Below are 27707 nucleotides of genomic sequence, written 5' to 3'. Positions count from 1 at the left end.
GGAGTAAAAGAGGAGAAAAGGGTCACTTACCCTTGGACTACTAATAGGGCTGGTGGAAAGTCCTGAAGAAGCACCACTGATAGATCTCGACCTGAATGAATGTCAAAACATTTCCATTTCTTATCTGTTTGCACGCTTGCCATGTGTTGTATGGGGTGAGGGATGAGATTTACCTCTGCCCATGCTGTGCCATCTCAATAGCTCTGCGTGCAGGCACTGGTGAGCCACCATCAGTTCCACTAAGCACCTCCATAGATTTCCTCTCTGGCCTTCTCTTCCCATGACGGGTCAACATGGGAGAATCTACTCTTTTTCTAGGGGGATCTATAAAAAAAAAAAAAAGAGAATGTGAGAATTATGATAACATGAATTATGGCAGCGAAAATGATGAGAGTGACGTAATGTAGATATTTTACCAATGTCTGCTCTTGGAGGAAGATCTTCATCTTCTTGACTGGGATACCTCTCCTTACGATCCAATAATAAGAAATAAATCATCTTCTCCTGGTTCTCTCTGAATATAAGGCAAGGAATGGTTTAGACATAGTTTGTATGGCTTATATACTTACTACTAAAATGAAAAATGTGGTTTTATACAAAAGATATAGTGGGCGAAGACTTGTAGATTCATAGACAACTGGTTAGCCATCCCTGTGTCTTTGTAGCCACCTGCAGTGGGTAAATATCCCTGCATATGCTGCACTTGCCTTACATCACTCCAAGATCTAACTGCATAGCGGTTTTAATACATTAAACAACCTAATGTTGAGGCTACTAGGTTCTATTTCCTAGAGCAGTGGTGGTGATGGCCCAGGTGCCCGATGTTGCACCCAAAGCCCTTTCTGCGGGCACTAAGGCCATCACCCCAGCACAAAGTGAGGCAGCCCAGGGTGTGCGGTGTTCATAGTTAGTTTTAGGTGACACATCCTTGGCTGCCTGTAACGGCAGGAGGAGATGTGGAAAGACCAGTTCCAAGCCCCATGATCTGATCTGTTCAGGGAACCCTGGAAGGAAGCTACAATCATAATACGAATCTCTACTCTCTATTATATTGGTGTCATCTGATTGAAAGCTGGGACAGAGCAGGGGGCGATAAGTTACTGCTTCAATTGCTATGTTGGCAATTTGCAAAAATTAAGTGTATTTTGGTTGAAGCTTGGGCACTTGGTCTCTAAAATGTTCACCATCACTGCTCTAGAGGGTTACGGATGGATTTTATTTTTTGGGCCCAACAAATCCCATAATGAGCATCAAACACAGCCTTTTGGTCTCTTTCTGTGGTCTACTGGCTTTTGGCTTAATAGAAAATGTGGCTGAGGATGCATGTACCCTTCAATTCTCCTCTTATCTTGTATGAACAAATATAGGCATCAAATCCAAAATGCTTAGCTGCAATGCAAGTGTCCAAATGTCACTACATGGATAGATAAAATATTCTGTGTTCTTCATATATCTTTATAGTGGTTAGGGTGTTTACTGACGAAGAACTCCAATTCCCTATCACAAACATATATTTATTCCGGGTGCTTCCTTCTGCCACTAGGTGGGGGTGTTACTATTAAAGAGAACATTTCACCTTGTACAGCACCACTTTTCTATGGACTGTGTCCACATGTTCACCATTCCCATGAATTTACTCTGATATCAGACTCAGTCCATAAAAACAGAGCAGCACCCTTTTCAGAATACACAAAAGTCCTGACTCTTACTCTTCAGACAAGAGGTCCTGCAGTAATTTGTTGCGGTCTCTGAAGCAGCCTAGGGAATGCATACTATCCAACACATCGGGGTCCACATCCTCCAGCGATGGCAAAGACCCCATCTGTACCTTCCTGGGTACTGCCTGCTCTGGTTCTGGTTCATTCTTCCCCCCACTGTATTAAGAGAAAGGAGTCTGAACATGATGCATGTACACACAGCAATCATGTACACAGCCATCTGTCAATGTGCTATATGTATGCACCTCTGCCAACCATCGATCTGTCAGTAAGCTTAATATACACACACAGCAATCTGTCACTAGTCTTCATTTACATGCATATCCTATTTACAGACACATTTATCTGTCATGGACAGCACTTCCGAGAATCACACAATGCGGAGATTCCGGTCATATATGGACATATCACATACATGCAATACGAATACACATGCAGAACAATAAGGCATCTACACTATCCATACAGGTCACACGTATTCAGCGCTGCTAGGGTTTGTATACTCACATGTACCAGCTGTGCTTCTGAATGGTTTCTAACTGCAAGGGAAAAAACATACAACTAACACATACTGCTGTACGTCATCCAGACTAGGTCTAATAGCGACACTACACAAGGTACAGCACCCATTCTGTATAACGGAAGGAACCCTTCTCATCATGAAGAAGATCAGTTTGGTGTGACTTTGGGTGCTGCTTATTCAGTGTCAAATTAGAGTGTACACGGAAATCTAAGGTCCGATCAAGCATATATTTCAGCTATAGCCTATAATAAGATAATTGTAAATTTGGCTGGCCAGGGCATGTCTGCCATGGACCAACATATGCCCCTCCATCCAAAAGTTGCAAAATCTGAGATGTGCGCCTGGATTTGTGACTTTTTCTTGTACAGCAGGAAACCTGCATAGAAGGCCATACTAAGATAAGACCATCAATATCTCGGCCTTTCTCGCATAATACGCTATTTAAAGAGAATCCTTCATCAGGTTTTATACCGCTGAACCAGCAGCACCATCAGGGAGGGTATGACATGTCCTTTCTAGAATGCCCACTTTTATGTGAAATCTCAACCATTTACCTATAAAAAAATCTTATCCAAAGTCAAATGCAAATAAATAGAGAATAGTCATATCTACCTGAAGAGTTATTTTAAAAAACTGATTGGGGAGCATTAATTAAGGTATAACACCCATACCTTTGGCTCTATAGCACCTAGAACCATGTTTTTGGTGTTATATTAAAGGAAATCTACCATCAAAATCAGACACTATAAACCAGAGACACATACTCATAGATCCAGACACCATTACCATGTGGTAATCTTCTTAGATTTGTTATACATGGCCTCCTTCCTTCTAAAATCAACTTTTTAAAATCAAGCCAAAGAGCCAGAAGGGTTCTGAGAGCATAATCAGAGCACCTCCTTGTTGCAGATTCACAGGCTGATATACTGTGCAAAAGAAGAGTAAATAAATCCCCTCCAACTTTGTGCTGAATGGTCCTCTTCTGCGGTGAGATTACATAAGGCAGAGGGGGGCCTAATGTTATCTCTGCCCCCCGCCTCTCCCACACTGAATCACTGCTCCCCCACTGAAAGAACCAAAGTGGGGGGCAGTGTTACAGCTAGAGAAACTGCAGCATGGAAGGGATCTGGTAACGTCCCCATAGCAATTCTGGCTCATTAGGATAATTATAAAGGTTGATTTTAGAATGAAGGAGGCCATGGAAAACATATATAAGAAGTTTACCCCAGTCATAGTGCCTGGAACTATGAGTAAGTGCCCCTAGTTTATCTATGCCTGATTTCCTTTAAAGATAAGAATTTCCTCTTTCAGAATTATGCTACAGAAGCAGGGATACAGGCAGTTAAAGATATAAATGGTAATGTGAGCTAAAAATTAAAAATCAATTTCCATCCTTTATAACTGTCTGTATATCTACTTTTGCAGCTCAGAAATATATGAATAGAAAGCAGAAATGTTTAACTTTAAAATAACACCAAGCATGTTTCTAGTTATATAGTATAGTAGGATAAAAGCTGGTGACTCTGTTGCTCTAAAAAGGCATAATCTTTTTAGCCAACTGAGGACAGAACATCATCATCATTTTAAAATAAGTTGCCCATGTTTAAGATTTTTTGCCGGAGAATTCCTTGTCCCATAACAATGGGCTTATTGAAAATAACATTCCTTGAAGGATTGTTCATCCTTTACCCAGTTTTATTAGTAGTTTGCAAGTAGTTGATTCCTAGTGGGAATAATGGGCATACTATGGCAATGGTGATAATACAGCCTTCCCATTACAACTTGTCTAACTCTAGCAACGTGTCGTCCAGGTTAAAAAACTAATAATAGCCTCATATTGTAGACCAAATAAGCATCAGACCCGATTCACACAGAGTTCTTGTAGCAGGTTTTGAGGTCCTCAACCGCCCCCAAACTGCCTTTCATTGTTTTTGAATGAGGCTAAACCATATCAAAACAGGAGCAAGAAAGAAGTCAATTCCTCACCGTCAATCTCTTAATGGGATCCACCTCAATCATCCCACAAAGAAGGTTCTGACAGTCGGGGGGAATAAAATGTGGCATATGGAAGACCCCTCGTTTCACTTTCTCCAGGAGCTGCCTTAGGTTGTCATCATCAAACGGGAGCGCACCCTGAAATACAACAAGACAGATATTGACTTTCATTTCTTTGTATTATTATGGAAAACCCCTTTAAAGGGAATCTGTCACCTATTTTCATCTTTCAAATTGTATCAGGTATGTGGTTGTGATATTGGCAGATATTAGCAGGTAAAGTCATAGTTTGCAATGCGAGCTGCAGATAAAGATACAACTCAATATTATGCATTTAATCCCCTGTATGTCCTGTTATGTAACTCACAGCACCGTGCAGCATAGTTCTAAGTACTATAAAGCCCAATATATGGACATCTGAAATGACACCACCCTTCAATCCTCTCTGCCTCGGGTTGGAGCATAAGCATAACTTTAGAAGCCTCTATCTTTGGTTCTAGTGCAGCTAGAACCATCTGGTATCAGATTTGAGTTGTAAATCTCATTTTACAGACCCAGAGATTAGTCAGTTAAAGAAAAAGGAATTGGATTTTTATCTTCAGCTTGCACTTCCAACTATGGATCTCCCTGCTCATATCTGTGGTTCAATAGCTCACAATGAGGCAGGTTTAAAGTTCTCTTCTTTAAAGGGAACCTGTCACCAGGGACCTAATTTTTCACTAAAGACAGATTGTAAAAGCCCATGACACCTGCAGTGCAAATCTGCCTTTCTGCCTTTTCTAAGCATTTGAATTACAATATAATTGTGTGTTATAACTTACACTTACATCCTGACAAAATCCTGGGGTAGTCACAGGGGCTGGACTTTGGTTTGGATGCATTACAAAAAACAACATGTGACCTGTTTGAGCTGCAGGCTGTCTCCATGTTTGTGCTCCTGTACAGCTTGTCCCTCCCCCACTCATGCCAGGCTGACCAGGCTGTGACCTCTGAGAAGAAGCAGGAGGAGGATCTAGACAGGAGCACAAAGGTGGGGGCCAAGCTCTGAGGAGTGAGTAACAGACAAGTCACATGTTGTTTTTTGAAATGCATCCAAACCAAAGTCCAGCCCCTGTGACTACCCCAGGATTTTGTCAGGGTGCAAGAGTAAGCTATAACATACAATTATATTGTAATACAAGTGCTTAGAAAAGGCAGAAAGGCAGATTTGCACTGCTGGTGTCATGGGCTTTTACAATATGTCTTTAGTGAAAAATGAGGTCCCTGGTGACAGGTTCCCTTTAATGTGATACCAAATCCATCGTTATATCTGCTATAGAACCCAAGATATAGGTGTCCACATTGACGACTCCTCTGACCCTGACACATCTCAGGCAGTTTATGCTCATTTTCACACGACTTTGGAGGAGATATATTAATAGGTAAACGGATGACATTCCATATAAAAGAGGGAATTCTAGAAAGACTATATCACCATACATGAGGGGGCAGCTAGTTTAGAAAAAGTAGATAATAGGTTCCCTTTAACCTTTTCACTGTCCTACACTGCAATATGTAATGTGCTCTTGTAAAAACAATAAAATAATTTTTATTGAGACTAATATTGCGCTGTGCTCCAGGCTTCCTGTGCTTACAATAAACTCTCTATTGTAGCGTTTCCACGGGACACTTAATGAGGTCTTTCATTGCTGATAAAAGTTAGCGTTTACATCAGACAGACTAAAGATGACAGCAAGATAATAAACTTTTCAAACTTTATTGACAAGCCAGTATTTCTATAAAAGTGTGACATTGTGCTAGCCAGGGGTGTAACTTGAGGGGGTGCAGAGGGTGCGGCTGCAACCGTGCCCAAGAGGCTTGGGGGGCCCATAAGATGTCACTTTCCCATATGAGAAGACTAGAACTATAAACCATACGTTATAGTTGGGGGGCCTGACACCTTTTGGTCTCTAATTGAACAAAAATGTTGTGCATTTAAAGTTTTCCCATACTCAAAAAGAAGGCTTAGGGTATGCAAGTAGCGGCCGTCAGCTAGCCATGAAGACAGCAGCTAGCTCGTGGCCACCATAGATGCGTTGTGCACGGACACAGTGCAGTGAGCCATGCTGCTGCTCCCCAAAACATAGATCATGTCTCATTCCTGCCCTGAATTGTGGTATGTGGCCGCTCAGCTCCCTATGAAAAGCGGAGGGGTGAGCAGCGCAGGGCTCATACTTCCCCGCTCCTCCCGGTGTGTGGCTCACGACACCCATCTGCTGCTGCGGACATGTGCAGGTAGCCTTAGGAAATGTGTGACAAAGAGCCCCTATCACATTTATCATTATGAACTGGATTCTGACTGAAACCCAGGACAACTTAAGAAAATAAATACATATAAAAGTCACATGGACTGCCCAAGCTTTGGACCTAATTTATGGGGAAAGAGCCTCATCATTAATAAGGTGCATGGCTCCACCAGAACACAGATTGAACCCTGATAGAATCCTCTGTGTATTCCCAGGGGTTGGAATTTGGTTTGGTTTAAAAAAACAACATGTGACTTGTCTGCACTGCAGACTCCTCAGCTCTCAGCCCCCAACTTTGTGCTCTTGTACGGCTCCTCTCTCCTACTCCTTCACAGAACTCACTGCCTTGTGAGCTGACATCAGTGGGTGAGGGAGAAGCTGTACAGAAGCACAAAGGTGGGGGCTGAGAGCTGAGGAGTGAGCAGCACAGGCAAGTCACATGTTGTTTTTTGAAATGCATCCAAACCAAAGTCTATCCCCTGGAATACCAGAGAGCCAGGTAAATTAAAACATACAATTGTATTGTAATGCAAATGCTTAGAGAAAGCAGAAAGGCATCTTTGCACTGCAGATGTAATCAGCTTATGCAACTTGTCTTTAGTAAAAATTAGGACCCTTGTGAAAGGTTCCCTTTAATTTGTGTTCTGGTGGAGCCATGCACCTTTTTTCACACTCTGTGGTAGCCAGCAGGTTGATACGTTACATGATTGTGTTTATGCTTCATTTCCCCTGTAGATCTCTTCGAAATATCATTTAAAGGAAATCTACTTTCAAAATCAAGCATGATAAACCAGGAAACTTATAGATCTAGGCACCATGATTCTATAATTGTCTTATATTTGTTATCCACGGCTTCTTTAATTGTAAAATAAACCCTGAAAATTATATTAATGAGTCTGAGGGGCTCCGGTGGGTGTATCCAGACCCCCTCAATGCTGCAGATTCACATGCTGTTACAATGAGAAATACATGTCACTTGGATCAGCCCACTGCTCTCTCTCCCTCTTCCCTCTGTTTGTATAATCTAGCAGCAGCAGGAAGTGCAGAGGGAGGGGAGACCCACAACAACAAGTGAAAAGACATCACTGAGGGGCTTTGGAAACACCCCCTAAAGCCCATCAGGCTCATTAGCAACTTTTTAAAAGTTGATTTTCAAAAGGAAGGGTACCATGGGTCTATGGGTAAGTGTCCCTGGGTTATCATGGTGGATTTTGATGGTAGAATTCTTTAAAGTTTCCCAAATGCACACAACAAACTACTGGCAACTCCCTCTACTGGGTAAATTGGGGGCTATAAAAACGGGCCCTTGTGTACAAGGCTGTAAGAGTGTAAGAGTAAAATCTCACCACAAGTAAAGCAAACAAGATGACTCCACAGCTCCAGATATCAGCCTTTCTGCCATCATATTTCTCACCCTGCAAAGAATGGAAAGAGTTAATGGCATTATAATCTGGCAGCGCCCTCTAACCACTTATATGTGTATTACAGACTTGTTTACATTACTCGCCACAGAGGACTTACCCTGATCACTTCTGGACAAGCATAGTGTGGGGATCTGGAAGGAAGGAAGAATATCATTGCAATCTATAGGAATTCACTATATTTACAGGCTAATAATCAAACCACTCACTGCTCTTTGTGTCTGTTAAACTAATATCTAAAAACGGTCTACTATATCTCCAAAGGGTCATTGTGCTTTATCTAGGTGTGAGCTAAAGTTTTGTTATAAGCTATAATGTAGCATACTAAGGGTCAGTTCACATGTCGGTTAGGTCTTCAGTTATTATGAGCCGGGGGTTGTGGAGCTCAGAGCACAAGTGCCAGTCTTTACATTATACATTACCTCTTTTCTGTGTCTTCAAATTTCTGTAGTTATTATTCTAGTTTTACTTTAAAATACAGTGATGTTAATATAAAGGTTGCAGCTTTTACAATTTAAACATCCTAAATCCTTCAACCTTACTCTGTGCACTGAAATTTAAGATACAGCCTTCATGATCTGCCCCCATTTCTGGTTTCTCCTACAGGAGATCATAAACCTTTGATTGTCAGAAGCAGCAGTAGGTCAGTATACAGTGGTGTAACCATAGAGGTGGTACTAACTGATGTTTTCACTGGGACCTCAAGCAATGAGGGCCCACATGATGAGGTACAACACTAAAATCTCATTTGAAAACTTGCAATTTTAGCATTGTAAATCCTGCACTATTACCCTGTGCTATCTGGTTAGCTGCCAGATGTGCCCCCCATCTCCATACTTCCCATTGGAGAACACTAACCGTTTAATGTCATAAGTAGGTGTGGGTCAGTATGTAGTTAAGTGAGTGAGCCTGTACAGAAATTTGCAGCTGAAGGGGTTACATAATTCTCCTTCAACCCCATTCGCACTACAATCAGACAAAATATCACCAGATTTAACAGTAATGTTATCACTTCTCACTGTGTACATGAGACCAACAATGTTATAGAGGTGTCTACCAAAAAAAGAGCTGAGGCGCTGTATCTAAGCTGCTATTATAGAAATGAGTGACTGTATCTAAGGTGGCTTGTTAGAAAAGATGTATAATTAATGATGTACTTACTTTTATGTATTTAAAAGTAAATTTAAATATACCATATTTTTCGGACTATAAGGCGCACAAAAAATCCTTTGATTTTCTCAGAAATCAAATGTGCGCCTTATAGTCCAATGCGCCTTATATATGAACTCTACTTACAGACAGCAGCTGCCTTGAACTGTGCACAGGTCTGCCACCTGCTGGTCATTCATCCTTATAATCAGGTGCGCCTTATAATCAGGTGCGCCTTATATAGGAACCTAGACATTTTAGCAGGCATTTATTGATGGTGCGCCTTATAATCCGGTGCGCCTTATAGTCTGAAAAATACGGTAGATATTTTTTTAATGTGGTGGAAAAATGTATTTGGGCCTGCGTCTTTAAAGACCCTAGTAATGAACCTGACTGGAAGTGATGCAACAATGCGTCATGTTAGCACCTCAAAGGTACTGATGGACATGACAAATAAACGCATAGAGGCCCTAATCTCAACCTTGCCCTGGGGCCTGTGAGTCTTAAACAATATACTTACCCACAACTGGTCTCTAGCAAGCTGTCTCCGACCTGCAGAGAGGCCATCCCGAAATCCGCTATTCGGATATTGTTCTTTTCATCCAGAAGGAGGTTCTCAGGCTTTAGATCTCTGTGACTGATAAAGAAGGGGGCAAAATGATTGACTTTTTAGTCCATATTATGTCTTCCGGAGAACACAGTAAACTAGGTAAAGTTGCTAAATCCATTTACCAGATGGAATGACTATGACAGAAGTCCAAAGCTGAAATGATCTGACGGAAGAATTTTCGTGCTTCCTTTGGGGTAAGACGTCCTTTCTTTACCAGATAGTCGAAAAGCTCTCCACCAGATACATGTTCCAAAACCAAGTATCTAAAGGGAGAACGCAAAGACAAAATCAAATACTAGTAACAATTGTCAACAATTAGCAAAAAGACCTGTAATAGAAATACAGTAAATACTGTGAACCTATATTTCAAAATTCCTTAAAAGGAAATTTCACTTATCCAACAAAAACATTTATCTGCGAAGAGCATGGGAAAAAGGTACAAATACTGGAGGCGCCACCTATGGAACCCCTGCTATATGACTATGGAAATGCAAAGGATAAGTGGAACAGTGCGACCCAAATCTTGAGCATAGGTGATGTGATATAGGAAGATATTCGTGCGCACCTAAGCCCTATTCCCTCCCTACTGAGCACCTAGCCTATATGTGTCACCTCTGGATAAAAACAACGTGAAATATAAGTATTTGTCTAATAAATGCTCGTGATGCCACTAAGTTTCATGGGATCTGCCAACCAATCTAAAGATTATCATTCTTACTACAAAATTCCATGCTGGGAAGACACAAAAATCATAAAGTTTAACTTTTTTGTTCCTTTGTTATAAAATCTGCTGTTGAACCATAAATAATATAAACAACTGTATAAGAGAGCTTAGCTTCTCAACATATTTCATACTCTGTGGTCATAGGACAGATTCACTTTAACTCCTTTTCAACTTTTTTTCTTCAAAACAAGAGCTACCCCCCAAAATAAACTCTATTATGTTTTTTCTGTCTTTTCAGAGTATCAGTGAAAAAGAAGCTCCACGCCCATAAATAAGCCAGGGATAAAAACCGTTACAAAAACAGATCTGAACCCTTTTATATTGTACAAGGATTAAGTTTTTAGGTACCACAGGGGAAATCCACTCTTAAAGTTACAGTCAGGGGTGCAGTTTTCATATACAGCTTCCCACTCCCAACTATAACTTTAACTGTGGACATCTCCATTTCTGCACATACAAACACAATCCTTGTGCAATATTAAAGGGGAGATTATCTTCCTTTAGAAGTTCAGAAATTGTAGCCGCCCCCACTGGCTGGTTAGCTAAAAGCAGGGTGAAGAAGTAGGAAGAGGGGGCGGAAGGAAAGCAAAAGCTGACATTTGCAATGGTGGTTTATATTAGGAAAGTGTCATTGCTAGACATAAGAAATTGGGAGTAATGTAGGGGCTCATTCAAACGAAAGTATAGGGCAGTGAGCACACGTTGTCCTATATTTGATGGTGAGCTTTAGAGAATACTAGTTCTCATCGTCAGTCATGATGAGAAAGCTCACCATCATTGGAAAGATTTGCAGCATAGCCGCTCAGGTTCCTATAGAGAGAGGATGGGAAGGATTGCTAAATTCCTCCTCTTCTATACCCTAATGTATGATTTTGCATGGGATCCGACCTGGGTGAGCACACGGTCTTATGAATAAGGCTTAAGTGTTAGAGTTTTTGTTCAAGAATTTGTGGAATTTTTGTAAATGGAAAAAAAATAAGACATCCCCTGAAAATTAAACCCAATTTTAAAACAATAGAGTATACCAATAAGGCAAAGACTAAAAGACATAAAAGACCAAATGAATTGTAGAACTTTGCACTTGAGAATGTGGTATAATACAAAATAAAGAGCATAGGATGTACCATGTGATATACTCACAGATATTTCTTGTTCTCATAGACATCATGCAGCTTCAATACATGCGGATGTTCAATAAGCTTGAGTATAGCAATCTCCCGCTCCACCTGTGAGGAGGAAAAGATTGTCCTAAGTGATATTCAGGATGCATATTACATGTTTTATATACATTTAACACAATGCCACATATAATAAAACTATCTCATAGTACTACCCTTAAGTATATTTAGAGGGTGTCTTCCTGTGTGTAGCCACTTTACTGTGCACCCTGCTACAGGAGCAGTGGAAGTCCCAGCGGTTCGAGACAATATTACAAGAAATTACTTACATGTCGGAAATCTTTTAGATTGCAATATTTAGATGGGGTTTTTGTCAGCATCTTTCTGCCCATTAAACCCATTAGCATGCTGGGTGGTCGACCGAAACAGATGGGTATATATACTATTGGCAATGTGGAAGGAAGTTTAGTTGCTGAGAAAATGAAGTTGTACTAAGTAAGCAAATTAGGCGTCAAGTGCTCAGTAGGTGGTCCTGAATCTGGCAAGTGCTCAGGATCTCTTTAGTAGACAGGCCCCATGGCCCTGCTTCTCCTTCTGGGTGATAATTACACGCTCATGCCGCCAAATGTGTGTAGTTCCCAAAGTAGGGTCCCTCCTAATTCTGGGTAACCCATACAGGCCTGATCAATCCAATCCTGCCATTAACCTTTAGCACACCCAGTATATTATTATATTAAAGGAGTTGGTCCTTTTCCTCATGTTTCCTTAGACCTAGGAAGGAATTCTTTTTATTAACTTTTCGGTTTTCTCTTTAAGAAGGTTCTTAGTGGTCAGCAAACTAGGATGTCCGCCTGCTACCACGTGACAAGATTACATCAACAAATAGTAAACAAGAATAAACATGCATATTAAAATATTCTAATTAAATAAAATACAAACAATGGCCTATAGGTGGAGGTGGCACGCCACTTTGCTTATTCAGACAGGGCTTACAGGGGTTGGCCAATTCAAGTTTTTTTTTTACTGTGTATGTGGGGCAGGATAGTAGGTAATTTTCCAATACACATCTATGAAATTTACTGCACCGACCTCTGGATATGTAAAGTGAAGCCCCCCGGCTCCAAAATTTCTTTCGCCTCATCAGTCACCATTCCTGTTCATAAAATGGCCGGAGATGCTGGGTCATGTGATCTCTAACTGTCCAAGAGCAATCCCTCTTCCAGGACCTTTAGCTTGCATTTATGACAACAAAGGTCCTGGAAGGGAGATTGGTGAAGGACAGTAAGGATAATTTACATATCTTATATTTTGCGACACTGTGTGCTCACTGTGACTGGCTGCCATAGACCTCCATGTGCGGATATATCACCCTCTCCCCCATACGGTCGTGTGCATGGGGCCTAAGTCTATATTGGGAAACAGAAAGAAGGTATCCGTAGCTCAAGTACTGTTAACCAAACTGATCAACAATGTTTTAAGGTGCACAGAAGTTATTAGGGGTTGGTTATTTCCCTAGTAAGTTTGATCAGATACCAGTCCTATCTAAGTATCAATTTTTGTAGTCCGTTTTGTATTTTGTCTTCTTAGTTTTATCTGATTTTCACAGATTTGAACTACTCCCTTGAAACAGTTGCATTAGTTCTGTCCAATGTAGACTAGGACTGCACTCGTACGAGAAAATCATATGTGTGCAACTGGTCTAAGCGAAAGTCTTTCCCTTTTAACAGTCCTGCTGCTACTAACTACATACACAAAGGCATGGTAAGGGCTGTTACTGATAGGGATTTTTTATGCAGGGCCCCAACAGCCCTCTTGACATGTGTCTTAGTCTTTATGTTCAATCATGAAAGGGGATTTTTTATGCAGGGCCCCAACAGCCCTCTTGACGTGTGTCTTAGTCTTTATGTTCAATCATGAAAGGGTTAATTAGGACTCACCTTACAAAAGTCAAGAGGGCTGTTGGGGCACTGCATAAAAAATCCCTATCAGTTACCCAATACCGTCTGTAGCTTTGCCTTTCTGCCTTTCTTTTAAGGGGAAAGCTTCTTTGCAGCCACCTTTCATATTGACTTTAGGCTCCAGCGACAAGATTATATCCATGTTCCTTTTATCCAGGAATGTCCATATCCTGGGGTCACATTGGATCGAGTCTCTGGGATAATCTCATGTCACATTCCCTAGCAGCCCCAGACACCCCAACCTGATTAGCATCATTATCAGCCTAGCCTCGGGAGGGGACTGCGTACAAGGAGGGAATGATTACTTCCTAATCTTTAATTATCCACTTTCTAATGTACAGACACATCAAAGGCAAGGGGTGGGAGGGGGGGGGAGGGAGCAGGGAGCGAGAGAGAGGAAATATTAAACTAGAAAGAAAGGGGCTGCAATCTCACTGAGGGAAACTGATGAAATGAGGAGAGGGGTAATGTGAATTTAGGGAGAAGCATAATGATGAATAAGTATGTGTAAATGTTAATGTGTTTCTTCACTTGAAGGGAGTCTACCAACTGTTTTGACCATACAAAGTTGCGTATTTGTCCTGGAGATCTGTATAACCATCCCTTTGTGTGTACTTTAGTAGCAGCATCAATGTGGAAAATGCATTTATACTCCAGCATTGTAGCAGGACTTTGTTCACTGTTGTGTGAGATCTTACAGCACAGCCGTCCCCTCTGTGTAAGAGAAGCATCAGGATTCTGGTTAAATATTACAGATGTGGTAGGGGCTAGGGAGTAGTCTAATGCAGAGACTCTGCTGATGTGAAGTCCAGCTACAATCCTGGAATATTAATGCATTTTAATGCATATACCTCTGGACAGGGGCCTTGACCTGTCCAGAGGTATATGGCACCTGATCACGGTGCGGTGAGAACGCCGTATCTCATCACACCATGACCTTGCCGGTTGGCTTTCTATGTAGAGGGGAGGAATGAGGAGCATTAACCCCTTCTCCACACGGCCATGTGCTACGCCCAGGATGCGGCTTAGGTGAGCACATGGCCTTTGCAAGGAGCCTTAAATTCAGGTGTCATTCTACAGGATTGTACGGCGGATGTTGAAGGTACTTCTTCACAAGAAGATTGCCCCCAGCAGCAGCTGGTGTTTGGCACTGTTATCACAGCTGAGCACCGGCACTAGCACACAGGATTGGAATAGCTCCAGTCCTGGGTGTTTATCCTCTTAGGCACCGTGGACAAACACAGAATGCGGCGTCTAAGTGACTACAGAGGGAGGGGGCTCCCAATGTCTTCATCATCACCCCACAGCAGCCACCGTGGATCGCCGATGACATTACACGGCAGCTGAAGGTCCATTGAAGGATCCAAGGTCTCCCTGCAGAACGCTTCTACATGAGTAGTGCAGTGTATTGTATAAGACCATAGCACGCGAGTGTCACCTTGTGGGACAAAGTGATTACATACTGTTAAGAAAAGAAAGTTTATGTAGAAAATAAAGGTTCTAGCTGATAGAAGGCATTGACAATGAGAAATAGCTTGGTCATTAATGTGAAAAACACATCTGGTAGTAAGGGGTTATCTCTCTATATTTCCCCTGTATTTTAGGTTAATCACCAGCGGCTTTTATCAATGTGGATGCCCCGTTTGATTCCAAAATGTCAAACACCCTCAAGTCTCCCAACGTTTTGTTGCTTAAAAATCTGCGTATTTTACCACACTTAAATGACCAGGCAGACTTTGCCCAAAACACGTTTACCTCTCCTGGCATGATTTACTACAATTCAGGAGCAAATGTCTTTAACCTGGAAATTGACAAATGGGTTCCCCTACACAGCCTGAAATTGTCAGTAGGTGTTGATATTTGTAGGGATATGGATTTTAGAAAAGTACACCTTTACACCGCAAGGCAGGCTGTGCACGAACGTGTGGAGTCCATCTTAACAGAGCCGAATGTTGGTCTGTTCTCGCAGACTGCATACATTGTACTGGACGGGAGTCCTTGCGTCATATGAAATTATAATGCGAGAACTCCCTGCCTGCGAACCGAACTGCTGCGGTGGTACTTGTACAGTTCTTACAGTGTCAGCGCTTCAGTTTGGTCAGCAGACTGGGAGTCCTTTCATCATAAGTATGATGCAAGGACTCACATTCTATGCAATATATACAGTCCATGGGATCAGGCTAACATACGGGTCCATTTCCATGAGCTGCGCACGTTTGTGTGCAGGAAGCCTTAAACCCTTAGTGCTGTCAAGATCTAGGTAATATGTGTCTGTTCTTATCTATGATGTCATTATTGTTATCTTCAGTCAGAATTTGATTAGCACGGCACTAATGGATGTCCCCTGAGCTGTGTTCCTGATAATATTTCAAAGTCTTTACATTGGAATCAGTGTCGGATTGGGTCACCTTTGCCTATAATTATGAAGCAATGAATCCTTCATCTTATACTGCACCATAAGACGGCAAACTGATAATTATTACTACTTATTTATAGAGCACATTAATTCCATGGTGCTGTACAATCAGTAAGGGGTTCACATACATTACATTAAGCTGAGAACAAAGGAAAGTACAAAAGACACAAGACTGTGTCTTGTGAGGCAGCAGAGCAGTGCAGTCATTGGGCCACCTTTAACATGGGGCGTGCAATACAATTCTATCGGACTTGCATGATAAATCTGGCGCCGGAGCGCCTACTTATTTGTGTCGCATGATGCCTAGTGCAGTTGTGCCACAAAAGGGTTGCATGTGACACAATTGTGGTGCGGACACTTCTTAAATACCTGTGCGAGCAGTTTGACTAGAAAGAACGTGCAAAGTCAGACAGAAAACTGGCGCAGGGGCTTTAGTAAATGTGCCCCGATGTGTGCTGTAGGTGATCCTGAACTGGTGGGTTTTCAGGTTAGGGACAGTCTGGCACATTTTATATGGAGAAGACATGTTGTGGGCAGCTTTGGAAGCCATGGATAGTATTTTAAACTAAATTTGTTGTCAAAAAGAAGTTAGTGGAGAGAGTGGCAGAAACACTTAACACTTAAACCACGAGGGCCGGCCTATGGTAAATGACCCCAGATCGGCGATGCCAAGGGATGTAGCTGGAGAGAATACAGAATGCAGTATCAGAGGAGGACAGAGGAGTAATGTCGTTTGTCCTTGGATGACAGCAGGCCATGATTTTTAGTAAACTGGTGACTATCCCTATAGTAGCTGCAATATTGGTTGTTATCTATTGTTCCCATGAACCGTTATAGGGGGGCAGAGACAAGAATCATTTAATATTTCATAACTATAATGATTTTGTATTATTAGCTTTGTGTCTTGCTATGAGTGTGGCACTACAATGGTACTGCAGCAATCATGCCAACAACTGTCTCATTTTCATGTAACTCCCGTCATGGTCTTTGACAGTCCGATCTATTCTTATCCTCTTACTTGGAATAAAATAATAGGCGGTAGAAAATCTCACATATATTGAACTTGTGATTTAAGTAGTGGTACCGCAGGTAGCACAAGTGGTGGCACATCACCCTCCGTGTCAGGTGCCAATCAGGCGTCACTCCCATTTGATTGCTGGTTGTATGTAGGCTGCAGGCAGAATGATATATGCCAACCTAATAACAGGCGTGTGTACGTGTTCCTTCATTGTATGGGTATCCACAGGACGGCTATTATACAGAAGATTACATGGTTCTATCCCCAAGCTATTCTGGTCCCTCTCTCCTCACACTTGCTCCATACCAGGATTGCAATTCGGAAGTGGGTGTACCCATTTGTATTAAGAAACGGATTTCCTGTTACCACGGAAACAAAGGGTCCTGACTGACCCCGCAGTAAATAGGTTGGAAGGCAGGTACTCGCTGATGTATTGACTGATATACCTGTCTATCCAGATTCAGGGCTTCTAATTTCATAGAAAACATTAAGAGCCCATCATTATGAGCCGTCCAGCAAATGACAAACAGATATGTACAAACACAATGTAATACAGCGACTATAAAAACTATATTTCAATAAGAACTTAATAATAAGTTTGGGGGTGGGTTCGCAGTTCAGCAGGGGGGGAAAGGGATTTGCAGTTCGGGCCTTACGGGCCCGGTTGCACCCTCTGCGATCGTTATGCCCCTGGCACACGTATGCGATTGTGCCAAGGCCTGCCCCCTTGCGCTAGAGTTGTGTCGGTAAATGCAGCTCTAGCACCACATGTGATTGTATTTGGAAAACTTGAGTCATGCACCTCCTCCTCAAGTCCTGCCATAAGGATGGCAAAGTCTATCACTTGTGAGTATAAGGCCCAATTCACACCTGAGCCTGGGCTTTCCATTTCCTCTTTATTTAAGCTGAGCGTTACAGAAACTAAAAACAGAAGGTGAACGGAAGATCATTTGTTTACTGTCCGTTCCTCGTAGACTTTAATGGATCTTCCTTTATGCATCCGTTATTAACCCCTTAATGACGAGGCCTGAAAAGGCTGTAAAAACTAGGCATTTTTAGCAATAAAACGTAGTGGTTTAAGGGCCATAACTCCACTTTTTTGTACACTACCTTAGAAATTTTTGCTGTGTAGTTTTTTGTGACACAAAGGGCTGCTAAAATATAAACAAATGTTTACATTATTTTTTTCTTTTTAGTTTTATTTGGGGATAAAGTTGCAAAAAATGGGAAAAGGGCTTTTTTGTATAATAAGTTTTTTTTTCCTTAACCCCTTCACGCTCCGTGGCGGATATATCAGTCACGGAGCTATGAAGGGTGTATGAAGAAGGCTCACGGGCTGAGCCTTCTTGATACAGAGATGGGCTTTGCTTGCACCGATCGCGGGTGTTAACCTTTTCTATGCCGCCGGCACTGTAAGCATGGCAGCGCATGGGCGCCTCCAACTTACCTCCGACCGCCGCTCCCCCAAACGTCATCGGGGGGCGGCGATCGGTTGCCATGGTACCCTCGGGTCTTCGTTTGACCCGAGGCTACATGGCTTCTGCCTATTCATTACAATGAGCCTGTGGCTGAAATGCCATATACTGCAATACAGTTGTATTGCAGTATATGGTAGGAGCGATCTGACCATCTAGGGTTAATGTACCCTAGATGGTCTAAGAAATAGTGAAAAAAAAAGTTTAAAAAATGTGAAAAATTAATAAAATATTAATAGTTCAAATCACCCCCCTTTCCCTAGAACTGATATAAAACATAATAAACAGTAAAAATCACAGACACATTAGGTATCGCCGCATCCCAAAATGCCCGATCTATCAAAATATAAAAAACGGTTACAGCCTGCGGTGACCTCCAAGATGGGAAATGGCGCCCAAACATTTACATAAAAAATGTAAAAAAAAATTATCAAAATGTCGCACAGACCTCAAAATGGTAGCAATGAAAATGTCGGCACATTTTGCAAAAAATGACACCTCTCCCAGCTCCGTGCACCAAAGTATGAAAAAGTTATTAGCGCCAGAAGATGGCAATTTTTTTTTCTTTTTTGTACACATTAGTTTAATTTTTGAAAATGTATTAAAACGCCATAAAACCTGTATAAATTTGGTATCACCGCGATCATACCGAAGCAAAGAATAAAATAGAGGTGTTATTTGAAGCAAAGAGTGAAAGTCGTAAAAACTGAGCCCACAAGAACGTAACGCATGTGCAGGTTTTTTAAAATTTTTCCACATTTGGAATTTTTTTCCAGCTTCCCACTAGATGGCAGGGAATAATAAATAACATCACAGGAAAGTAAAATTTTTTACGCACAAAATAAGCCGTCACACACCTCTGTACACGGAAAAATGAAAAAGTTATGGATTTTTGAAGATGGAGAGCGAGAAATGAGCGGAAATAGCTTGCGTCCTTAAGGGGTTAATATTCAAAATAACTTAAAATTCCCATTGCAAAAGAATTAATAAAGTGCATTTCTATAAAATTATTTATATTTTTGAAAGTGTGTGTGTGTGTGTGTTTTTTTTTTACTTTACATGTTCTCTAAAAGAAAGAACCCTGGGGGACATTTTTAAAATTTTAATTTTTTTTCCTTAAAGCTTTCCACTTTAACTGGGGAATTCATAACTTCTTGTTGGACTGTGGTGCACTATAGTCTAGGACAGTGGTGGCAAACCTATGGCATGGGTGCCATTACTTATCCAGGCGATTCTTCCTGCTCAGGGGATCCTGGAGGGAAACTACAATGATAACCCTAATTTCTTGGCCTCCTTTTTACTGTGTCGATGTCCTCAGGACAACGATACGATTGAAAGTTATGAACAGGGAGCAATACATTACTGTTTAAATTGCCATGTTGGTACTTTTGATAAATACCTGGGTTTTAGGTGTAGTTTGGGCACTCTGGGGCACATTTACTTACCCGTCCTGTTGACACCGCCGATCCGGAATGTCCGAGGAAGATTCGGGTCTACCGCGATTCACTAAGATCGTACGTCCAATTTCCTGCATGTGTCTCTTCCTCCGCTGAGGTCCGCCAGAGTTCACCTTCTTCTTCCCGAAGAAGGCGACACAATTTGCTTTTTAAATTCTGCGGTTTGTCCAAATCAGTCGGGTTGTCCGACGTCCACTCCCCACGATTTGTGTCGCATGCAAGCCGGCGCCGCTGCGCCACAATCCGATCGCGTGCACTAAAAACCCGAGGCAATTCAGGCAAAATCTGAAACAAAAATCTCGAAACCCGACAAAAAATGCGGCATTCGGACCCTTAGTAAATGTGCCCCTGTGTCTCTAAAAGGTTCCCCATCGGTGGCTAGGATTAACGTAAGTAACACTAATAACACATTTAACCTGGACTGCCATCTATAGGGTTAATTCACATGCCACCGTCAAATCATGTTTATTTTGCCAGGACTTACGTAAAAAGGGCGAAAACCTGCACTCTGATATATTTCCCTCGCACTCTGAGACAAATGCATCAGACCCACTAGTAAATTTGATGCTATTTTCTACACTTTCCTCCTTTTCCCTTTGTTTCACAGAACTTTGCTATAACTTTAATGACTGACTGTGCATAAATAATCATGTGTAGCCCATGTTCTATATATGAAGCTGCCTCTAAGCAGGGCTCTGTTCTAGAAATGTATGCTAGAAGTGTGTCTATATGTCAAAGTGATAAATTGCTAGTACAGTCTCCCTCTAGAGGGTTGTACTTTGCTGTCCAAGTGACAATAAGGAGATGTACGGTATATATATGTATATATATATATATATATATATATATATATATATATATATATACTGAAAAAAGTTTTTTGAACTATAACATAGATAACAATTCTATGATTAATTTGATATTATTAATAAGAAGCAGCAACACTCATATCAGGTTCAAATCACAATTTAAACACAGCATGTGAACACGGCCTTACACTTTCATTCCCTTCTATTCCTTGGTTGAACTTGATGGACATGTGTCTAATTTCAACCGTACAAACTATCAAACTATTAGGTGAGCTGAACAGTTATTTTGGTGTAGAAATCGGGGGGCGTGGCCGAACGAAAACCCGACGGATTCGGAAAAACCGCCGCATTTTAAAAAAAAATTGTGTTGCGAAAATTTCACTCACCTTCATCCAGGATAGGCCGGTGTATTTCGAGGCATTCCAGCGGACTTCAGCGCAGCAGCGCCACCTGGTGGACGGCGGAGGAACTACCATCATAAATCCCGGCCGGACCCGAATCCAGCGCAAAGAACGCGCCGCTGGATCGCGAATGGGCCGGGTAAGTAAATCTGCCCCAATGTGCGTGAAATGGACTCAGGACTGAGCTCTATCTTTTCTATGGCAATTGATTAGTGAAAAACGCATTGCACTTGCATTGCACTTGCAAGTGTCTCAGAGTGCAATGCGTTTTTGATGCATCTCCATAGACCTGTATGGTGCGTTTTTCACGAGCGTGACTTGCAAAAGTAGAGCATGTCGAGATTTAAACGCGCATTAAAAAAAATGCGCGTGTGTGCGTGAAAACGAATGCAAGTCTGAAAAGACCCATTGATTACAATGGGCCAGAGTGCAATGCAAGTTCTGCACGTCAAAAGCACGCACAGAAAACGCATGTGAAAGGGGCCTAAGAGGTCGGAATCTTTTAGTAATTCCAACACGTTTGCCCAGTGCACCATTTATACCATTGCACAACGTGGCAATTTTAAAGGGGTTGTCCAAGGGTATACAGAAACCCTTGGGTGGCCGGGAAGTGGCAGGTTAAAAAAAAAATAAACATGTACCTACCTCTGCGGTCCCTCCCAGCATCCTGCGGTGCCATCTCTCTGGTCTGTGTCCGATGTAAACAATCAGGAGCACGGAAGCTGGGCAGCATTCAGCTTCTGGCTGGCGGAGGTGGCTGGCCACACCAACCCGTCCCCATTCCCAGCAGTGTATAAGGCGGGACGGGTGGGCGTGGTCGGCCAACCCGGCCCGCCGTTAGCTGAAAGCAGCGCGGCTTCCATGTCCCTGTTTGTTTAACTGGGGAACATACTGGAGAGATGGCATTGCAGGACAAGGGGAGGGATATGTTTATTTTTTTAAACCCCCTCTCCTGGCCATTATACCTTTGGGCAACCCCTTTAATACATCGCCCAGTACTCACTGATTCTGGTTGGATTGGTCCTATTTTCCTCTTAAGGGATCCAAAGGTTAAGCAAGAACAGGTAAAAATGAATTATACAATGCTTGATCCTATGTTGACCTGGGTATAGTAGCCACCAGAGATATCTGCCAGTGGTTTACTCTTCTATTCCCACTAAGGACACATTTATCCTCGCCTGTACCAAGAATGTTTTTTTTTGGCTTCTATTAAAGGTAAATCAACAACTTTACAAGGTCAGAAGTTGGACAATCACCCATATTATATAACAACCAGCACTAAGAATGACATGAGATAGCAGGATACAGACACTCTCAATTGGGTGCAATTTTCTATTATATCACCAATATATGCTGTGGTGTTGTACAGAGATTGCTGCCTCTCACATCCCAGTCTATAATCCCTATACTTAACAAGTATGAGGGACACTTCCATAGGAACACCAGTTGACCAATAGGGGAAATACTACATTTTAGTTTAGTTTCACTGAAATGTGCTTACTTTGTCCAGAACATTTAGTTTCTATGCTAAAGACATTAAGGACCATGGTACCTAGATTGTTATCTTTTATTATTTCCCCTTTTCATGGCTGTGGAAGCCAATGAGTTAAAAAAATGACACCTGCCTTTCACACCATTTGGTACCATCTGCTCCCTATCCCAAAACCATTAAACTTGACTGCTATATTGGACATCTGCTGCCTCGCCTCCCATCCTGAGCCCACACAAAGCCGGGCTGTCACCTTCACCCTTTGTCTGATCGCTCTAGGCATGTAACACCAATTTTGTTAAGGATAGATGGTACACAATCCAGAGCAATGTCCCTGTGATTAGGGGGCCATTCCTAAAATTTACTTTTAAAAGGATGGATTTCATAGAAAGACAATATGACAATATAAAAAGGACAATTTGTATCAGGAGGACAAACAAACAGCATCACAGGGAACATTTCCTTTTTTGTGTGTCAATCGAGTTCTGTGACAATTCTGATCTTCTATGATATGTTACATGACCACCTTCCCATATGAAGAACTTTCCCTTTATTCAACATGGCGGCGTTCAAGATAGAGGCTGTGCTCCGGACGTAACCCATACACTGCCCATGACTTGCTGGGGCATTCAGATATGTCATTTCCCTATAATTTCTAAAATAAAAGGGTGTCCTGTTACATTTGACTCACCGCGATTCTACTTTATTTTTATCTTTCCTCCGTCCTTGTCTTTTTGGGGGTTTTGGTGATACTTGGCAAAGATGTGATGTATGTATGCAATCAATTCCTCATTCATATGCCCCGAAATAAATGCACTCAGGATTCTTAAAGGGATTGGCCACTCATGTTTTTTTTGTAATGTGTGTGTAAGTGTAGGGAGCAGGATGTGAGGTAATTTACCAATGAACATCTATAAATAGTTCTACTCCACTTTCTGTGAAGAAAGTCCATTCCTGTCCATAAAATGGCCACAGATGGAGGGTCATGTCATCTCTATCTGTCCATGAACAATTGCTCTGCCAGGTCATTATTTTTATATTCATGAATACTATGACAAGGTCCTGGCAGGGTGATTGCTCATGGGCAGTTAGAGGTCACATGACCCTCCATCTGTGGGCATTATCAGCCAATCTTTAGGTGATGAGGTAAAAGACAGAAGGTTTCACTTTACATATCAAGAAAATGGTTCAGAACATTTATTAGATAAATATAAACATATGTAAATGACCTAATATCGTGCTCCCTACACTTAAAAACATACATCACGAAAACGAAAAACATAAAATAAAGTGGCCACCCAATATTCAGGATTGTCATGGATTAGAATCTGCATGAAAACAAATGAAGACAAAGCCGAGATGATGACGATGTCACTAACGGATGTGTAGACCTCAGAAGCAGATTTCAAAGATTCATCCTCATAAATTTTGTTTCTGACTCACTGAAATATCCTTGTCAAATCCAACGTATGTGAACACAGCCGGAGGGCAGTTTCAGATCTCTAAGAAAGGTCCATAAATCTCAATAATGAAATTTATAGTTATCAAAGAAAATGTCGTATAATCATGATTACAGTTCAGCGCTGCTGTTGCGTGATTGTGCTGTAAATCAGATTCCTGGATTCACTACAATGGGGCAGATTTACTTACTCGGTCCATTCGCGATCCAGCGGCGCCTTCTCTGCGGTGGATTCGGGTCCGGCCGGGATTCACTAAGGTAGTTCCTCCGCCGTCCACCAGGTGGCGCTGCTGCGCTGAAAAGCATCCGAATGCCCTGAAATTCACAGAGCCGGACCAAGTGAAGGCAAGCGCGTCCCAAGCGACACATTTTCCGTTTTTAAATGCTGCGGTTTTTCCGAATACGTCGGGTTTTCGTTCGGCCACGCCCCCGATTTCCGTTGCGCGCATGCCGGCGCCGATGCGCCCCAATCCGATCGCGTGCGCCGAAAACTCGGAGCAATTCAGGGGAAATCGGCGCAAATCGGAAATATTCGGGTAACACGTCGGGAAAACGCGAATCGGGCCCTTAGTAAATGACCCCCAATGAGTACAGTACAGGAGATCCAGAGATGGGTCTTAAAAACTTCCATTTAAGGGACTGGGAGACAATATTTGGGGTACCACTATTTATGGTCTTTAATGTGAAAGGTTTTCTGTTGAAGGCTTATAATTAGATGTGTCAGTTACAGTGTCTTGCAAAAGTTTTCAGCCCCTTGAACTTTTCTACTTTTTGTCACATTTCAGGCTTCAAACATAAAGATATAAAATTGTACATTTTTTGGTGAAGAATCAACAACAAGTGGGACGTAATTGTGAATGGGAATGAAATGTGTTGGATATTTTACACTTTTGTAATAAATAATAAACTGAAAAGTGGGGCATGCAATATTATTCAGCCCCTTTACTTTCAGTGCAGGAAACTCCCCCCAGAAGGTCAGTCAGGATCTCTAAATGATCCAATATTGTCCTAATGTCCTGATGATGAGAAATATAATCCCCATGTGTGTAATCCAGTCCCCATATAAATCCACCTGCTCTGTGATAGTCTCAGGGTTCTGCATCATGAAGACCAAGGAAAGCACCAGGCAGGTCTGTGATACTGTTGTGGTGCCAGATTTGGAGACAAAAAGATTTCACAAATTTTAAACATCCCAATGAGCCTGTGCAAGCAATCATATTGATGGAAGGAGTATCAGACCACGGCAAATCTACCAAGACACTTCAGGTCCTCTATACTGTTATCTCAAACAAGGACAAGATGAACAAAAAGAAAACAACAGAGGACGGCGCCTCGGGTGATATCGTTTGGTGGTCCGATAAGGATGTAGAAAAGAGATCAGGGGTGCTCACCTGCTTGGTTCTTGAAATAAAGCTAGTAAGATGGAAATAGTCAGTCAGGACTCAGTCAGGACTCCTTTGTAGCCAATTAGATGACAAAAAGATGACGGAAAAAGGTCCTCTAGGCTAAGTGTATTTGTAGGGAGTATTAATGTTAAAGCAGCTCCCACAGCCTTGGTACCCAGGAGCACCACTAGGGGTCCGGTATGCCATTAACCCGTGAATGGAAACCCGTGAATGGCTGTGTGCCAATGCGCATGCACGGACAGCCGGCTCCGGTGATTTGTCAATGCGCATGCGTGGTCAGCTGACCCAGACACTATTCATGGTTTTATTTAGTTTGTATTCTTACAAGATCATTAAAAAATTGTTTGTAATTTTGGCTAAAATTGTTGTATTTGAATTTTTGGGTAGTACACGGTTAGCGCCCCACGATAGCCCTGTTGTTTTTTCCTCCTCATCAATATCTCAAGCAAGGAGAAGACTGATCAGAGATGCAGCAGAGAGGCCTATGATCGCTCTGGATGAACTGCAGAGATCTACAGCTGAGGTGGGAGAGTCTGTCCATAGGACAACAATCAGTCATACACTGCACAAATCTGGTCAGTATGGAAGAGTGGCAAAAAGCCATTTCTCAAACATATCCATAAAATGTCTTGTTTAAAGTTTTCCACAAGCCACCTGGGAGACACCAAACCTGTGGAAGAAGGTGCTCTGGTCAGATGAAACCATGGAAGATGGTTGGAGCCAAATACAGGACCATTTTGGAAGAAAACCTCCTGGAGTCAGCAAAAAACCTGAGACCAGGACAGAGATTTATCTTCCAACAAGACAATGATCCCAAACATAGAGCAAAATCGACAAAGGAAGGTCCACAAATAAATGTTTCCAGGTGTTAGAATGGCCAAGTCACAGTCCAGACCTGAATCCAATCAAAAATCTGTGGAAAGAGCTAAAAAATTGCTGTTCACAAACGTTCTCCATCCAACCTCACTGAGCTGCCTCAGAATGAGCAAGAATTTCAGTCTCACGATGTGCAAAACTGATAGAGACCTGATACCCCAAGTGACTTGCAGCTGTAATCGCAACAAAAGGTGTGATTGCTAAGTGGGCTGAATAATATTGCATTTAAACTCTATTAACATCCTGAGGACAGCAATATGATTGAAAGATGTAAGTTATTGCTGTGTTGGACCTTTCTGATAAATAAGTGGGTTTTGGTTGTAGTTTGGACACTATGGGGAACATTTACTTACTCATCCCGTTGACGCCGCCGATCCGGAATGTCCGACGAGGAGCCGGAGCTGCTGCGATTCAATAAGATCGTGCGTCCAATTTCCTGCACGTGTCGCTTCCCCCGCTGAAGTCCGCCGGAGTTCACCTTCTTCTTCCCGGTGCATGTAAGTGCTGATCTTGCGACACAATTTGGTTTTTAAATTCCGCGGTTTGTCCGAATCCATTGGGTTGTCCGACATCCACGCCCCCCGATTTGTGTCGCATGCAAGCCGGTGCCGATGCGCCACAATCCGATCACGTGCGCCAAAAACCTGGGGCAATTCAGGGCACATCACGAAAAAAATCACAAAACCCGGCGGAAATTCGTCCAACGGACTCTTAGGCTATATTCACACTGCCGTTGCCCGCCCGTACCGTACCGTAGCGGGCAACGGCAGTGTACGGGGAGAGGAGGAGGAGGAGAGCGCAGCTCACCCCCGCCCCTCTCCATAGCAACCTATGGCGCACGGCGCCGTATTACGGGAAAAGATAGGACAGGTCCTATCTTTTTCCCGTGTACGGAACGGTACGGTGCCGCACGTGTGCGGCACCGTACCGCTCCCGTAGGGTGCCGTGCGCCCATAGAAGTGTATGGGGGACGTATATCGGCCGTATATACGTCGGCCGTATATACGTCCCCCATACGTTAGTGTGAATGTAGCCTTAGTAAATGTGCCCCTTAGTCTCTGCAAGGTTCCCATCATTACTGTAGGGGAAGGTGTTTCTATGACTATGAGCTTCAAAGGATTGGGTTTGGGCATTTTCATTATGGATGCTGTAATGCAGCCTGTTAATGTGTACCTTAGGATAACTGATGCCCATGCTGAGATGGTTAAGCAACCTACCAGTGGGCATGGACTGCTGGCATTACCGGTGGAATGATTGTTTTCCTGCTAAATCAAGTGACTGTTAATAGTGAGTAAAGGTGCAGACATACATGCGCTAAGCATTTATTCACACATGGCAGGAGTGTTTGATAAGCTGTTGATTCAACTTTTGCAATTTTGGACACAAAAGTGTATTTTAGT

At 42.3% G+C, this 27707-nt stretch overlaps 1 protein-coding gene across 9 annotated transcripts in view; it reads right to left on the bottom strand.

Moving 5' to 3' along the window:
- Positions 1-27707, bottom strand: part of BRSK2 (BR serine/threonine kinase 2) — a 136085-nt gene that overhangs the window by 22433 nt on the left and 85945 nt on the right. For all 9 annotated transcript variants that reach the window (XM_072118068.1, XM_072118069.1, XM_072118067.1 and 6 more), the window contains 11 exons: positions 11566-11651; positions 9824-9964; positions 9612-9728; positions 8043-8076; positions 7868-7936; positions 4228-4374; positions 2226-2257; positions 1710-1874; positions 417-514; positions 174-324; positions 31-91 (listed from right to left, as the gene is read on the bottom strand). In XM_072118068.1, coding sequence (XP_071974169.1) covers positions 31-91; positions 174-324; positions 417-514; positions 1710-1874; positions 2226-2257; positions 4228-4374; positions 7868-7936; positions 8043-8076; positions 9612-9728; positions 9824-9964; positions 11566-11651 — 1101 coding nt within the window. The remainder of the gene's footprint in view (positions 1-30; positions 92-173; positions 325-416; positions 515-1709; positions 1875-2225; positions 2258-4227; positions 4375-7867; positions 7937-8042; positions 8077-9611; positions 9729-9823; positions 9965-11565; positions 11652-27707) is intronic.

Source organism: Engystomops pustulosus, chromosome 7, assembly GCF_040894005.1.
Source record: "Engystomops pustulosus chromosome 7, aEngPut4.maternal, whole genome shotgun sequence".
NCBI lineage: Eukaryota > Metazoa > Chordata > Amphibia > Anura > Leptodactylidae > Engystomops > Engystomops pustulosus.
This window is presented reverse-complemented; position numbering and strand designations above follow the sequence as displayed.